This window comes from Fundulus heteroclitus, chromosome 22 (genome assembly GCF_011125445.2).
Source record: "Fundulus heteroclitus isolate FHET01 chromosome 22, MU-UCD_Fhet_4.1, whole genome shotgun sequence".
Taxonomy (NCBI): Eukaryota; Metazoa; Chordata; class Actinopteri; order Cyprinodontiformes; family Fundulidae; genus Fundulus; species Fundulus heteroclitus.
The window spans coordinates 12,436,209-12,453,818 of NC_046382.1; the positions used below are offsets into that span (position 1 = coordinate 12,436,209).

General features: G+C 39.0%; 1 protein-coding gene across 6 annotated transcripts in view; it reads left to right on the top strand.

Moving 5' to 3' along the window:
• Window positions 1–17,610, top strand: part of LOC105934839 (regulating synaptic membrane exocytosis protein 1) — a 119,338-nt gene that overhangs the window by 64,502 nt on the left and 37,226 nt on the right. For 5 of the 6 annotated variants that reach the window (XM_036125836.1, XM_036125837.1, XM_036125839.1 and 2 more), the window contains exons 5-13: window positions 1,127–1,192; window positions 1,504–1,766; window positions 2,938–3,617; window positions 10,490–10,530; window positions 11,524–11,637; window positions 11,718–11,817; window positions 11,952–12,075; window positions 14,085–14,102; window positions 16,223–16,269. In XM_036125836.1, the coding sequence (XP_035981729.1) occupies window positions 1,127–1,192; window positions 1,504–1,766; window positions 2,938–3,617; window positions 10,490–10,530; window positions 11,524–11,637; window positions 11,718–11,817; window positions 11,952–12,075; window positions 14,085–14,102; window positions 16,223–16,269 (1,453 nt within the window). The remainder of the gene's footprint in view (window positions 1–1,126; window positions 1,193–1,503; window positions 1,767–2,937; window positions 3,618–10,489; window positions 10,531–11,523; window positions 11,638–11,717; window positions 11,818–11,951; window positions 12,076–14,084; window positions 14,103–16,222; window positions 16,270–17,610) is intronic. The other variant, XM_012875011.3, reaches the window with a different exon arrangement.

A 17,610-nucleotide genomic window follows, 5' to 3' on the forward strand; every position in this document is an offset into this window, starting at 1 on the left:
TACTTTGGCCATAATACACAGTACCGTGTTTACTGACAGTAAAGCATATTGTTTTAAGCATGGTGGTAGACATAATTTGGGCTTTTTTTTAGTAGTCACGGGACCTGGGTAACATGCACTCTTTTAGCTGTGTAAAAACGGAACTAAAAATAAGTAAAATGTTCTTAAAATTACTGTATTTGTCCTTCATTTGAGCAAGTAAATAAGACGATTTGCCAATGGAATAAGATGTTTGCACTTAAAATAAGAACAACTCATCTTCATCTTATTTCAAGTGCAGGATGTCTAATTATCTTATTTTAGGGGTCAAAATACTCATTCCATTGGCAGATAATCTTATTTACCTGCTCAAATCAAGGACAAATACACTAACTTTAAGAACATTTGACTTATTTTTAGATCCATTTTTGCAGTGAGTTGACCATGAACTCCTCTGCCGCCAAATGTGAGGCCTTCGGTCAAACAACTGAAAGTTGGTCCAAACTGAGTCATCAACAGAGCAACGATCCCAAACACAGCAGCAAATCTACAACAGAATGACGGGAAAAGAAATGATCTTAGTGTTGCAATGGTTCAGTCAAAGGCCAGGCTTCGGTCTGATTGAAATGGTGTGGCTGGACCTTGAAACAACTGTCTATAAACTCCATGAACCGAAGCGGCATCGGGAAGACGAATCCTCCACAACAATGTGAGGGTCTGATCAACTCAAACAGAAGACTGCAGAGACGTATCGCTGCTAAAGCTGGTTCTTCAAGCTGTTGGATTGTGGGTTCTTTTCCCCCACAGCTTTTCCATTGTGGCTTCAACCTTGTTTAATAAACAATATCTGGTTAATATAGAGCCATAGAACTTAAAGACAGTGTTCTCTTTACTATAACCAGAAAAAGAGCAAGTGTGTTGCTACAATAGTCGTTTCTGCGATAATTTGCGGACACCCAACAAACCTTTCCTCTGCAAGTTAGTTAACAAAGTTCCACAAGTACATCAGGAGATAAATCTGAATTTGGACACTCATCTGCGCTCTGCAGCCAGCGTACAGCTGGTGTACATATGTGTGATGACAGAATTAGAAAGAGAAGTGGAGATATTATTTTGACAGTAATCCTAGTGTCTTTTAATTTAACAGTTGGCTCTATGTTCCTCATTTGGTGGCCAAAGGCAGCCCACAGTGGGAGAGTCAAGCTGCTCCCTGGTACGTTTGCCATCATTTCAATCTTAAAAAGCTTCCATAAAAGCCTTTTCCCCCCCCCCCCGGGATGACTCGCTGGCACTAGCGGAGCTCTTTAGGAAGTACACTGTTCCATTTCCTGTTTGACAGAGATTGAGGCTCTGCCTCAGACGAGTATGTGGCAAACTAAATTGCTGTATTCGCTTACTGCAGTAAAGCATATTTTCAGCAGCACCTTCTCATCTAAAGTTCTCTGTTAGGGCATGTGCTGTATTCTGTTTTTCACATGTGATCCGATTGTTTGATGGCTGACGGTGTCGTTCTGCCTTTTCCAGGTGATATGGGTGTGCAATAACTGCAGAAAGCAGCAGGAGATCCTCACCAAGCCAGGCGACTGGTTCACCGGCCCTGCTGGGAAGCCCTCCGGTCTCGGTTCCGCTGTCAGCGAGCCGTCTGTGTGCCAAGTGTCCGGAGATAAGCTGAGGTCTCGCTCCCAAGCACCCACGGGCTCTACAGGGACAATCCAAGACCGGGCTGGTGCACTTGGGACCGCCCCTGGCACAGATGCTCGGTCACTTAGCGAGCCACCGCGAGACAGGTAAGATGGAGGACCAAACACCTGAAATATACGCTCCCCTTCTGTATTCTAATGAAGATGGGGAGGGTTGCATGTTAGGTTTTATTGGTTTGTTATGGCTTCTCTATCAAACCGAACAAGCAGTACTTACAGGATGGATAGAGGTGAAATGAATGTGCAATACGTTATACTACAATGGTTTAAAGTAAGCCTACCCATTACCACATCCTGTCTGTGGTAGTTTTTAAAACTGGATCCTGTAAAGATCAGGAATAGATCCACAGGAAGTCATACAAAAATAACTTAAAAATGCATCATGCAGTTGTGCCACTCACACATTGTTAGATCTTTCCGTAGATACAATCTTCAGTGGATACGATCTCCTTTGAGGGTTCTCAAAGGAGATTTGCAGACTTCAAATCCAAGGTTGATGAGTACAATTTTAGAAAAAATATTCAACCAAGTCTTTGACAGTCTTTTTTTTTTTATTTCTCAATTTAATATTGTTTGTCTAGCGCCAATTCACAACACTTGTCATCTCAAGGCACTTTACAAAGTCAATTCAATCAACACAAAAAGAAGACAGAAGCCCTGATCCAGGAATACTTTCTATATTAGAATAAAAAAAATTAACCAATACCTATGCTTAGGAGATTTTGTCAAATTTCTTGTGCTTAAATGATAAAATATAATTGCAGAGTGTGCTGTGTAGGCTACGCCACAAACTTTTTGTCAAACAAAACAAGCAATTAAGAAATGTCTTTTAGAGTTTGGGGAGCTCATAGCAGTATCAGTTGTTCAGTAGTCTGACACAGTTGACGATAACGTAAAATCACACTGCAAAAAAGGGAACTAAAAGTAGGTAAAATCCTCTTGAAATTAGTGTATTATTCATTAATTTGAGCTGGTAAATCAGACTATTTGCCAATGGAATAAGACTTTTTGCACTTAAAATAAGAACAATTCATCTCCATCATATTATTTCAAGTGCAGGATGTCTAATTATCTTACTTTAGGGGTAGACATTCTCATTCCATTGGCAGTCTTATTTAGCTGCTCAAATCTAGGACAAATATACACATCTTAAGAAAATTTTACTTACTTTTAGTTCCCTTTTTGCAGTGCATGTCTTTTTAAGACCAAATTTGATCGCTTTGTTTTTGGTTAATATAAAAATGAATTTGCTCCTCAGGAGAAATGGACGTGGAGGCGGTGGAACGGGTCGGGGGGAGCGGCGGCCGGGCCAGCCGAGGCTGCAAACCCAGGTCTCCATGGATCGAGACCTACGAGGAGAGTCGCGGGAGCGCAGGGAGGGCCGCCAGCTGTCGAAAGTACGGTCCCTGGAGCATGATCCTGTGGGAGAGGGTGTCGGCGTGAGAAGGACAGAGGAGGGGGGCTATCAGCAGGTGGGCAACAGTGGGGGTCCCCTTCGACAAGCGGAGCCATTTCCTTCGGGAGGCAGGGGTCAGCCCGCGCAGGGTCGTGGCACAGGCAACGCGACGAGGCAGGTCGGGGACTCTTCTCGGCCTGGACAGAGGACGGTGGGCGGGGGACAGGCCGTTTCACAGAAAGCCCCTCCTCCTGAACTCAGAGTACCTTCAGTTTTGGGACCCGAGCCGGGTCTCGGCCCGGGCGCTGGGGTGAAACGGACCAAGCGGGACAAGGCCGAAAGCATGCTGCGCAACGATTCGCTGAGCTCCGACCAGTCCGAATCTTTGCGGCCACCTCCACCGCGGCCCTACAAGTCAAAGCGGGGGCTGGGGGCCGGGGGGAAGAGACAAACTAGCGTCAGCAGCTCGGAGGAAGAAGGTGGAACTACGCCCGAGTACAGCAGCTGCGAAGACGCTGAGATCGAAAGCGTCAGCGAGAGAGGTAAGCAGTTTTCTTTTTAACACGTAAAGTCATTGTTTTTATCACTGTTAGATCAGATATCCGGGGCAAGTTTTTATTTTGGCAGAATGTCAATATACGGTCTACAAAATGCTCCACCTCAACTGTTCACTAAAAATACAAACTTGGTTCATCGCAATATTTCTTTCTTTTAATTGATTGACGAATTGGTAATAGAAAAAAAGTAAAGTACCAAAGCCATTCTATATCGCTTGTCTTTTGAGCTTTTTTCTTTGCAGGTAAAATGGCACACGACTCCACTGCCAACTTTTCATTTGTGTTGATTTGTTTTGTTCCATAAAAATGTGAAAATGTTCTTTATACACAATTATGGTATGCTGGTAAAAGAGTTGAAATAAAGCACTCTTCACAGCTCCCTGGGCCAGTCATACTTTACAGAAAAAATCTAATTCAGAGTTTAACTAGGTCACTAAACGTTAGACTCTAGATAACCGAATTAGAACTTTGTTTCATTTTAAAATTAATCTACAATCACACCTACGGGTACATCTCAGAAAATTTTAATGTTGTGTAAATGTGCAATATTTTTGCCAGTCATTTCAAAAAGATAAACTGTTATTTTATAGAGGTTCATTACACATAGAGGAAAACATATCAAGCTTATATTTTCCTTGTTATTTTGATGATTATGGCCTGCAGTTAAAGAAAACCCCAAATTCAGGGTTTCAGAAAATCAGAATATTAAATAAAAAAGGATGTTTTACGCACAAATGTCAGATTTCTGTGAGGTATGTCCATCTCTAGGCACACAATACTTGGTTGTGCCTCCTCTTGCATGAATTACTACATCAATGTGCCGTGGCATAGAGGTGATTGACCCGTGGCGCTGCATGTGTGACGGAAGCCCGGGTAGCTTTGATAGCTGCCTTCAGGTCATCTGCCTTGTTGGTCTGGTGTCTCTAATCTTCCTCTTCGCAACAGCCTAGAGACTTTCCACGGGGTTCAGGTCAGGGGGGGTTTGCTGGTCAATCAAGAACAGGAACACCATGGTCATTGGACCAGCTTTTGGTACCTTTGGCAGTGTGGGTAGGTACCAAGTCCTGCTTGTCAGTAGAAGGTTGCAAATCCTGGCTGTATTGACTGTGGACTTCAGGAAACCCAGTGGGTCAAAGCCAGCAGATGGCTTGGTACCCCACACCATCACCGACGGTGGGAACTTCACACTGGACTTCAAACAATGTGGCTTCTTTGCCTCTCTACTCTTCCTCCAGACTCTGGGGCCTTGATTACCAAATAAAATGCAGAATTTACTTTAATCTGAAAACAGAACTTTGGACCATTGAGCAACAGTCCAGTTCCTTTTCTCCAAAGCCCAGGTAAGGCGCTTGTAGCCCATGTGTAGGGTTAGTCTGTGCATAGTAGCTCTTGATGCACCGTCTCTAGCTTTAGTCCACTCCTTGTTAAGCTCCCTCAAATTCTTGATTGGATTTCCTCTCAAGGCTGCGGTTCTACCTGTTGCTAGAGCGCCTTTTCCGACCACATTTCTTTTTTTCTCACTCAATTTTCTATTAATATACTTGGATACAAAAAAATTGTGTTTATTCTGATATACAGAAACATAAAACACACTTGACTCCCCCAGATTCTCCAGCATACAACTAAACATAATATGGCATAAATTAACTATAAGCCATGAATTAAAATCACACAATGCTGGATAACGTGGGTCCCTACCTGTCCCACAGGAAAACGGAAGAGGAGGGGATGCTGTTTAAATACAGGGGGAACCCAAAAAAATGTTTATCATGCAGACAACAAAGAAAAGGATCTGTGGTCAGGCGGCAAATAATAAATAATGCTGTGGAGTTATTCAATTCAATTCAATTTTATTTATATAGCGCCAATTCATGAAACATGTCATCTCGAGGCACTTTACAAAGTCAAATCAATCATATTATACAGATTGTTCAAAAATTTCCTATATAAGTGAACCAGTTGATTGCATCAAAGTCTTGACAAGCAGCATTCACTCCTGGAGAAGCGTAGAGCCACAGGGAGAGTTGTCTGCATTGTACATGGCTTTGCAGCAATCCCTCATACTGAGCAAGCAAAAAATCAAAAAGAAGGTACAGATAGTTAATCCTGTTATAAACCCAAACTATAACCCATCCCCAACATATTTCATCTCTGAATATTTGAAATGAGTGGCTTCTTCAACCGGTCGTGTCTCCTATGTCTCCATTTTGTCCCGATCTGTAAAGAACTACAGGTGTAGCCGGTCCAAGGTTCTTGTTGGAGAGTTAATCCATGTGTCTGTAGGAAGACCCCGCCCTGTGTGGAAGAATCACAATGGCAACCAACAACTCAGCGTTTTCTCTGACTTCTTCTGATGTTCCTACTCAGCAGCTTCTTCATCCATTTATTAATCCATCATGGCTGCCACCACCCGATCCAAACTTTTTAAATTCAGCAGGAAGGCGACAGGCTCTGTGGAAGTTTGGGTTTTCTGTCAGGAAGGAACAGGAGAAGGTTGTAAAATAGATAAAAAATCATTTTTATCTATTTTACAAAAGTAAGGTCCCAAATTTCCTGTGAGGCTTGACGAAAGAAAGTTGTTGTGCAGTGTTTCTGGGCTGCACCGGCGTTGTGTGAAATAATTAAACTTTGGAAAACAAAAAGATGCAGTTAATTCTGTTTATTTTTGTGACATTAAGATGTTCTTCATCTGTGATTTCCAATGCGGCGTAAAATATTCAACATGGTCAGATTAAAAAAAACAAAAAATTTTTTTTATTGTAGAAAGTCTTGCGTGAAGCATTTTTTTTTTATTATCTTTGTCATGTTAAATTGTTCCCATCAGCCCAGAGGTGGAACAGTCTAACATTATGAGCAGAATTGCTGCAACAGAGGGACTGTTTAGCCTTTGTTAATCCCAGGTTTGACCCCATGTTGTCCCGCGTGACCAACAGCACATCTGCAAGCTTTAAAACACACCCCACAGTTGACCTCAGTTAACTTGGGCCCAAATTTGTTATTTATCCTTTGATTTTTTTTTGTTTGCTATTTTTGGAAGAATTAAATTGAATTCTTTTCTACTTTGAAAATTTCTTTTGTCCTTGTTTGAGTCTGGTCCCTCACACCTTGCAAGGTTCAAGTTGGGCGTGACTTTACTACCAACCATTTAAAGCATATCAGTCTGCTTTCTGTTTCTATAATAAAAAGTTCACATTCTAAACTAAAACAAAAAATAACATGAATTGGAGCCAAATTGTTAGTTTTCTAGCACAGAATTGTAGAGTATACTTGTTATGGCCAGATGTGGCTCAGGATTTATAATTATCTGGCCAATGACATTATCATTTATTTTTATTACCATTTATTACCAGTTCACACATGTACAAAACTACAAATCCCAGAATGCACCGGAGCAAAAAAAAAAAAAAAAACAACAATCAAATTGTGTTAAGGCGTTTATCAAAAGTTTGAAAATGGTGTCACGTTTTGCGAGCTAAAGTTTGAGACAGCCATTTCTGCTGCGGCTCATGTGTATTTGAGCTTTAAACCAGACGTAAACCCACAGGCCGTTTTTGCTGCCAATAGTGGATCAAACATTGGGATTGACGGTCAATTGCTTTTTCACAAAGGGCCAGGCTGGTTTATATATTTTTTTAACACTAAATTGTCATTTGAAAACTGCTTTTTATATTCATCCAGGTTATCACTGTCTAATATTAAAATGTGTTCAATCTGGAACATTCAACACAATGTCTCTTACTGTTACTGTTAGCATCTTACACTAAATTCACTCACACCAGAAGGCGGAACCTATGGCACCCGTGGCGCTCTAAAGTAGCAAACGAGGTGAATCGAGTGTTTAGGATGAGAGTCCCGTCAGGCCCAGGTTTTAAACACACCCCTGTGGCTGTGAGTGGCTGTTGCCTTTTTTTTTTTTTTTTTAGCTTCAGACTGAGATCAGGTCAGCTCTGAGATGTGACTGCTGGCAGCTGAGAAGCATCCAGGCATGCAAATCATGGCAAGATCACTGCAGGAAAAAAACACTCAGACTCACGCTTCCATATGCAGCACAGCATGCCTTTCTCTTTCTTCCCGACACGTGCACGTGTGCTCCTGCATATGCACGCTCACAGCCACGGCCCACTCATCCTCTAAAACCGCAGGAAGGGACGGGTAAAACACTTGATACGCATGACATTTGACTTAATCCTTTTTTCTTTTCCTTAACTTTTTCATTTATTCAAGTCCTAAAAAGCTGTGATGTTACACCAGAAACACAACCTCTCAATGTTTTTTTGTAGTTGTTGTTTTTTTCTTTGTGAGTTTGGCCAAAAGATATTAGCTATAGACGGATTATATCATCTTAAAAGCAACAATTATCCCCTGCGGTTTTACGTTGACCAAGGGAGTTTTCTTTTCTCCTTACTTGAACGATAATGTCTGCAGTTGGTGAAACTGTGAACTAACAGACGTTTATTTTGGCATGATCAAACTTTTTTGTTTTGTTTTCCTGGTTTTGCTTATAATAGCTGAATATATTGTTCTGATCTTTTAATATATGCTTTTTATATGTTTTTTCAAACCAATGTTGCCAGTATGGAAGCAATTTGTCTTCTAATAAGAAGCTCAGTTTATAAACTGGTAAAAAGTTAACCAGGGAAGGCCAGCCAACTGCGTTCAATCGTTGACCGAAGCAATACCTCGTCCTGATCTAGCATGTCGTCGTAGTGGAAATGAGCAAAACTTTTAATAGTAAGAACCCTCCGGCAGAACCTGACCCGTTATAAACAGCCATCTGCCACGTCTGGAATATTATCGCATTATTGTGATTGTAAAAGTTCATATGGCTTTCTTTTAGCAACAGTGGGAGCAATATTTGCTTTTTTGTGTTTGAACTGGAACCAATTAGATTATGTTACAGATTGTTGTAGCTTTTTGAAAATAAACTGAAACAATGCTATTTTAGTTGAGGTGATCATACTATAAAAGTATTTTGCCTATTCTGTCTTGTGTTTCAAGACAGAATAGGCCATTTTAAGAGGAGTGGACCTCTGTTGTGTCATATTTATGCCCCACAGAAAAACTTACAAATATTTTATAGAAATTTGTTAGGAGCCAATAATTGTGGCGACAGTTATTTTGCTGTTAATATGGTCTGGTTTATTTTTCTCTCTCACTAAATAAATGTTTATTTGTTTATTTTGTTTATTTAAGGATCCCCATTAGTCTCTACATTAATGGAGACTATTCTTCCTGGTGTCCACACCACGAAGCTTTACAATTATATCATTAATAATAATATTAATAATAATAATAATAATACAAAAGATCCTTAAGACACAAACAAAGTTTAGTAAAACATAGAATTCAAATCAACCACTTCACTAATTATAAAATCTTACAAATATTACAGAGACATCACGAAACACCTTGAGATGCACACACTAAATTTAAATAAATTCACAGATAGAATTAAAAAAACAAACAAAATAGAGTAACAACAAACTGAGTATACGAATATGTTACTCATTCACTAATAATTAATTACCTATAATACATTTTTTAAGGTTCTTTTAAAATTTTATATGAACAGCAATTAATCTAATTGCAGCAGGCAACGTATTCCTGAAAGAAAGCGCTCTGTTCACAACTGTTTTAGTGAGAGCGTCAGTTCGAGGCAGTGGTAATATAAAAGGAACTACAGTATGTTTATTGTAAGTGGGCAACAACTGTGACAAAAGGCTGAAAGGTTTATGAGAGCTCCAGATTTTGTGAAACACGTGAAGAAGGCTGCATAATAGTCTGTCTGTTATGCATAAGGTTAATATTGGTTCTGAAATCACATCCGTGTGCTAGTCTCGCAGCTTTATTCTAAACCACTTGCCATTTATCCAGATGTTTTTTTTTGAAGCACTTGACCAAACATCAGGACAATATTCAAGTTGACAAAGAACTTAAAACTGCAGCGTTACTTTTCTTATTTCCTGAATCATAAAAGGCGCATTTGGCCAAATTATAGCAATATCTTCGCTCATTTTAGTCACAATTCTGTTCAGTTGTGTAGACCGCGAAAGAGTTCCTTCTATTATGACTCCCAGTAGCTTGGCTTCTTTGACTTGTTCTATTAATTGTTTTTGTACAAAGATTTGCAACCTTCGAGTCTATATATCTAGAACCCAACAGCAAATGTATTGAAAAATTTGTTTTGTTTCTTGAAATGATTTGAGATTGTCGTATCACCAAAAGTATTCATTACTTATTTTGTACCGTCATATTTCCATATTTAGACACAAAAACACAGCCACTCTGCCATGCGATCCATCCATTGTCTATCATTAAGGTTGCGTAACATTACTATAGACCGCTCCAGTGCTTTTCACAGATATGTTCTTGTGCGAGAACCAGGAAGAAGATCACGTTTCATGAAAACAATCTGTATATAACATATTTTATTCTATTATTCTATTTTGTTTTATTTTCTGCATGCGGTTCTCCTTCTTTTAGATCATTTAAGAGCTTTGTCGTTTCCCACGCTCCGTGTTTGTTAGATTCATTCTGACCGTTAGCTTGTTTATTATGTGTTTTTTTTTTTAAATGCCTTCTTCCTTTACATATCAGCTTTCTGTGCGGTTGATCCAACACATCTGACCTGTGAAGTATCCGGGGAGGGATTTAAGCCGTTTAATTTCGTCGCCACCTCTGTGAAACAGTCCTGCTGCTTTGTTGATAAATTTCTAATTCCAGCCCAGACTTAAATATTCAATAAACCTGACCCCTTTCTGTCAGCAGATGCCTTGGGAAGGAACTGTAAGTTACTTGAGCTGCATATGAAAGTTGCCTCGTCTTCAGGCTGTGAAATCGTCTCTTTTCTGTTGCAGGAGACTGGGAGTGCAATCCACATGACCCCACAGGATGGCATGTAAGTCACTGTTGTTTTTCCTTTTCTTTGCTGATAGTTTTGCATATCATTAAATGTTGTTCCGGGGTCATATTTGTGTGACTAGAAGGGCGAGAGGAACACAGGGTCAATATTAAACATAATTATACATAATTACAGAAATATATACTCCTCCACAATTGATTGTTGAAATGTTTTCTATCAAGTTCCACCTTTACTGTCGGCTTCTTGTAGCCATTAATACACTCTCTTCACTTCTCGCTCTTGACGCGCTCATTGACTCATGAAAATGTCGTCGCTAATGTCCATGCGTCTTTGCTCCTCACTCCAGAGGAAGGCCCGCCCGCAGAAGTGAAGAGAATGCAATTCATAAAACTAAAAGGAGAAAGTAAAAAAGTGAAAATATAAAATCTGTAGAAAAAATTTTTATCTAAAAAAAATAAATACAAAGAAATGTTTTTAAAAATTATTTTCTGATAAAATAAAATCTGAGAAAACAGCAGAGTTACTCTCAAAGCCTTTTTTTTTATTAAGACGTTTTTCAAAGTTTAATTTATGGATTGCATTTTTTTTTTCATTTCCATTTACAGAACGTGTTTTTTCTTCTTCAAATTTCCATTTACAAAACATGTGCTTTGCTTGCAACAACATTGGAACAAAATTGACCCCTTATCAAATTATTTAAGTGAGCATATATCTATAAATGAGCTTGTATGTACAGTTTTTGACCTGTGTGGATTAAAGAAAATCTCCTAAGATTTCATTGTGTACTCCTAGTTGTTGTTTAAAAAAACAAAAAAGAAAATTCAATCATAAATAAATTGTGAACTTTAAACTGTCTTCATTCGTTAGCTTGGAGTCCTCAAAGCTTTGGTACTTCCGTCTCTGATATACTCTAACCTGTTGAATTATACCTGGAGTTTTAATCATGTTTATTTTGGCCGATGCTTGATGTCGATTATAGATTTTAAAGTCTTTCCTCTGAGTTTCGCTGTGGCCTTCTCTCCTCTGCAGCATCCTGTAACCTGGCAGCCATCCAAGGAGGGGGACCATCTGATTGGCCGAATCACCCTCAGCAAGAGAACTGCCACCATGCCTAAAGAGGCCGGGGCTTTGCTCGGGCTGAAGGTCAGAGGTCGTCTGTGCAACATGTGGCTAGGACTTTTCTCTCCGAATTACAGCTCCTGAGTCTGTTTGCTCCTCTTCAGGTGGTGGGAGGGAGAGTAACCGAGTCAGGGAGATTAGGTGCCTTCATCACCAAAGTCAAGAAGGGCAGCCTGGCAGATGTGGTGGGACATCTCCGAGCAGGTAGAGACCAAACCCAGCTTTTCTATTTTCTGGTTCAGCTGTATACCACCTCATAAAATATGGTGCCCGACGCATTATTCATTTAGCCTAGAGTTATGACGAGCAATCCCACGTGCGTTGACGTCTGATTTCAGGGGATGAGGTGTTGCAGTGGAATGGGAAGCTGTTGCCAGGGGCCACCATGAAGGAAGTTTATAACATCATCCTGGAGTCCCAAGCTGAACCTCAGGTGGAGCTGGTTGTGTCCAGGCCTATTGGGTAAGTCAGGAATGAAACACTAAAAAACAAGGCGCGACGTATTTTAGAAGAAAAATAAACCTTTTTTTACTGAGTTATCGTTAGTTTAAGCAGTCAGGACCAACGTTTATGGGCATGACACAAATATGGTGAGGCTTCTAGACTGGTTTGATTTTTATAATATTATAATAGAAAGCAGTTAAGTTTCAGTTGTTTGTGTTTTATCTTTGTTTTATTTTGCAAAGAGTTGATATTTAGAGCTTTGTTTCTTTTTCATACCTTCTGCACACTGTTTTTGACGTGTTGGATACCAACCTCTGGGTCAAATCCTGTCTCACGGTGGCCCTTTTTTCACCCCGTTATTCCGTCGAGTAGACGACCGTTTTTGTACCATTTATCTGCCGGACATTTCCGCATTCTAGAGATTCCGCACTGCAAAAAGGGAACTAAAAGTAAGTAAAAATTTCTTGAAATTAGTGTATTTTTCCTTGATTTGAGGAGCTAAATAAGATTATTTGCCAATGGAATGAGTATTTTTACCCCTAAAATAAGATAATTAGATATCCTGCATTTAAAATAAGATGATGGAGATGAAGTGTTTCCTATTTTAAGTGCAAAAATCTTATTCCATTGGCAAATAGTCTTATTTACCTGCTTTAATCAAGGAAAAATAAACTAATTTCAAGAAAATTTCCCTTACTTTTAGTTCCCTTTTTCCAATGTAGGACAAATCCAACTATCAATGTTCTGATCTTTGAGTGATTTATTACTCTGACCCAATATTTGCTCCTGGTCCTGTGTTGATTAAAAGTTAATTTAAGCTGACAGGCGGGGATTGCGGTGCTGAAACCAAACGTAAGGACACTAAAACACCCGAATGAATTCTGAGTTCAACGAACAGATTCAGTTCAGATCCAGAACAATGCACAGCTCTACTCGTTACTTAGGTCCGTTAACTTGCTAGGGTGAGAAATTTCGCTTTGTGCCCCGTGTGCCCTTTAATTCAATTCAATTAAATTAAATTCAATTTTATTTATATAGCGCCAATTCATGAAACATGTCATCTCAAAGAATAGTCAGTCGATTTGATTTGTAAGGTAACATTAGTTTAAATGTTATTGAATGAATAAAAGTCTTTTGGTATCACAAAGACAGAACATTGCTGCATGTTAGTTTTTAATCTTTTGAATAGGTCAAACATGTCACAAACCTGCATACGAGGGCAGTTCATATGGTCTGCATTTTTTTACGTTCACAGGTTAAATGTTCATTATAATAGCTGTTTGGATAAATTCTCTTAAGGAAATCCTATTCTGATGTTTAGACTAATTGATTGCTTTGGCTTTATGTATAAAAGGACTTGTTTATTGAATTCAGATGCTGTCCCGATGCTTTTATTCCATATAACACTACGACATTTCGGTAGAAATCATATTGAAAATTGCCTTGAAGACCAATATTTCCTTGTATTTTTCTTCGAAAATATTCCATTTGATTCTTGCGCCGAGACAAACTTCTCATTTTTACTTTTCAGCGGACCAGCTCTGAGTTAAATATCTCTCTGTATTCTCGCAAACACCAGCAAACACTGCAAGAACTGATTATGAACAAGCACGGCTGAACACTAGCTAAGCTAAGAACAAAGGGGTTGAAAGTGAATTAAACTGCTACATGGATGTAAATGTTTGACTGCTGCATCGGGCTTGTAAAATATGAGAAATAGCATTGTGAACTTACAGATTCTAAATCTTTTAGTTTAATGTATTTTGATTAGATAGAAGATAGGAGTACACGTTTGAATTCTGAGCGATTAAGGGTTCTGGGTGTCAGAATATACCGTATGCTTTAAAACTAAAGGAATCTCTCCCAGTTCCATAAGTATGGTGGTTTTGTGATAACTTATGTTGTTTGGATTGTGCTGATGCTGCATATTACATATTTCCGCTGAGTCAGATTTAACCTCGTATTCTAGCAGGAGGAAAATATTTGAAATTTTGAATCTAATACTTTCTTTCCAAACACTCACGAAGGGTTTATAGAAAATATCAGTAAGTAATTCAGTTTTTTTTTTTATTTGTTTTGTAAAAAGGAACCTTTAGTCCTCTCACTGAAAGTATTTTTTTGGCTTTTCAGGTGCCATTTTGTATCTCCTAATGTACTGCTCTGAATATTATTTAGCACGGCTGGACACTGGTAAAATTTTGAGTAATAAGTAAGTAAATAGATTTTTAAAAAAAAGTTCTCTACTAAGTTCACGTTATGGGATCCAAAATGGCTCCTGGGAAACGTTCATCATTTTAGCCACGCTTTTGCAAGAGTTCAGGTTGCCTGTGCAGAAAATTGAAACCTTCAACATCTCTGTGACTGATGCGCTCTGCTGGAACATTGGGAGTCATACAGCAAACCATTTTACTATCTTTGACTTACATATCTTTATATTTTTTTTTGTTTTGGAATGATCTCAGAAGCAACCCATAGTTCATGAAACACTTATCAGTTTTATATTTGGTTTTTATTTGGAAAACAAATGCATTGGAACGTACAGTTTGGCTGTTATAGTTTTGCCCGGCTGTTATAAATGCTCTGCCTTTGAAGCGTATATACTAGGACACGATTTATACGGGTGCGTTTTACTGGCTGCTGGGTGTACGGATTTAATTATTCTAAAGGATATATATTTAGACTTAATGTCTGTACACTGTACGCTTGTAAAATCCTCTTTTCAGTGCACACAATCTTGGTCAGTAAAGCTAATTCTGATTTCCTTAAGTTCCTCAATAGAATTGGGAAACCAATTTGATTTATTCATTCATAAATAAACTCATTTGAATGTTTTTTTTTGTGGGCAACAGTGACTGAACAGTAAAAAAAAAACATACTAACCAATACTGCATATTTTGGACCAGAAGGAAACCGCTTATCTGCAGAAAATCTTGCTGCACAGCTTAGATTTGCAGCTACGTCCAAACCTTCTTGAAGAATGTTTAACAAGAAGAAGACATCATGATTTCTCAGTGCTTTGTGAAAAGACCAACGCCCCCTACCAATGTTAAGCATGGTGGTGGAAGGCTGAGGGGTTTGCTTTGCAAGCACATAACCTGGATGAAGTCAGAAGGACAATGAGTCCATCTCATAGTTGGCCACCAACAAGACAATGATTGCAGGCACAGCTGCAAATCTACATCCTAATGACAGGAAAAAGACTCAGCGTGTTACAAAGGGCCAATCAGAGGCCAGACTCAGTTTAATTGAACTGCGGTGAAACTATATGACTTAGTGTAAAAGTAAAGGAATTTTGATGGATTGAGATGACTTAAAGAGATGTGCAGATTTCTATATAATCGTATAGAGTGGTGGTTCATGGTTCCACTCAGGGGGCGGGACAAGATGGATTCTCGTGTGTTTATGAACGCACAAATATTGCAAGAATTCAGCTTTCAGGCAAAGGTATCTCACCCCGGCTTCATATAAAACTGACAAAAGTCCAAAAAAACATATAAGACGTAGAAAATACAATAAAAATACATAAGTTTGAAAAATAACAATAACTACATATACAATCAATATTACACATATTGTATGTAGCTAGTGTTTAGCTAATCTTAAGCCTTTTTTTTTACATGGCTTATACGTCAAAGCCTTTGCAAAAAAAAAAAATAAATAAAATAAAATAGGCGGTACTTTCTTTTGACCATTACTTTATTAATCCAACAGCGGCCTCATATTTGACCCTTTTGAAAACTTAATCTGAAATTTAAAATTCACACTGATAAGTGCTTCACAGCTTGCTGATTTTTCTTTCTGGTGCAGTAAATACTGATGTTTCCCATGGGCGGCGGAAGAGGGAGGAAAGGTGCTGTTGACAGAACTGAGCGACTGGATTTTCTGTCCAGTTCTATCTCAGCTCACGTCAAGGCATCCAGAAATGTGTGAATGAGTCAGGGAAACACTGCAGCCACAAGAGGAGCATGCCTCACATCTTCCCCTTTGCTTCTCCATGATACTTTCCATCTGAGCAAAAAAAAAAAAAAACATGTATATTACAGTGCAGCTATTTTCTTTTAAATGCTTGCATGCATTTATTTTGTCAGTTTGATTTCTGATGTTCTGAACTTTCCTGGAGACCTACGTGTGGGTAATGGGTGTTTTGCTCTCCACTCTCTTTCAGTGATATCCCAAGAATCCCCGACACGTCCCACCCTCCATTAGAATCCAGTAAGCATCCTCTCTAACCTGCTTCTTTCTTTGTCTCTTTAAACATGTCTCAGTAGTCAAAATCGTTCTATTAATGTAACTAGTCAACTAACAGATTATAAGATTTGGGCTAATGGGAGTTTGTGTCTTTTATGGTAATAGGTACATTGCATCCTGCCCTGATCCTAACTCGCTGTATCTTTAAATACCATAAAGTAATGAGACAAATCTAAGAACTAAGAAGTAATTCGCACATTTCTTTCAGTTTTGCTCTAACCTTGTTCAAAATAAAAGACAAAAATAGAACTGAACAGCTGGTCCCAATCTAAAAAAATTAAAGAACATTTAACTAATAAGAAGCTAAACACTCCCCAGATGTAACATTGTTCAACTATCAGGTGCTGCTTATTCAAATTCTGATGACATACTTATTTGGGTTGTCAAAAGAAGGCAATAAGCTAACGCTACAAGCTAACGCTCTGACATTGATGCACTAAAAAGATCAGTAAACCTCCTGGATCTGCAACAGTGACGTAGTAAACCTCCCAAATGACATAAGTTAATGCTATCTGTTTAAATATTAGCTTCACGGACAGCGTGGTGATGGAGTGGAGATTCTGTTGTTGTACGAATCAACGTAGGAAAATGATGATCAGCTGACGGCTCTGTATGCTAACAAATAATGAAAGCAATGAAACAAAGCAGTTCTCCCCCTCCATTATTTTTCCATTTAGTTATAATGCCTTTGGAGGCTAATATGGCTAATAATGACACATTATGGAGGTGCCAGGCGGAAGCTGACAATTGGAGGTGAAAAAAACAGTAGCCTGTCGCAACCCACCCACTGTTGCCAACTCCTAAGCTAGGAAAGTTTCTATTGGCTGTCTCAAAAGTCTGATGACGTCATCGCCTAATTTGCATATTTGTTCTTGTACTTGTGACCCAGGATGTAGGAAAGAGAAGCTTTTGGCAAGGCAAAAGCGTGATTAAAACCACTCTAAATATGTTTGGTACTAAAATGAACTTGAATGAAATAACGCATGAATATTTATACATTGCCTGAATCCACACTACATGCGTCAGATTTTACTAAAAAAATACAGTTATCAGAGGCACAAAGTGAACAAGTAGAATAAGCGATTCAAGCTGTGTGTGAATCAAACTCAGGGAATTGTTTTAGTGCAACGTTTTTTTTTTGGGGGGGGGGGGGGGGGGAGACTGGATTAAAAACTAAATTTACATTATATTTATACCCCGCTTTGTAATCCAGGCAGCTTTGTGTATGTTTCATGCATTTTCTATGGGGAGGGTCTCACAGCAGCACAAGCTGCTGCCTCAAGATGGTAACGGCAGTTTGGTGCT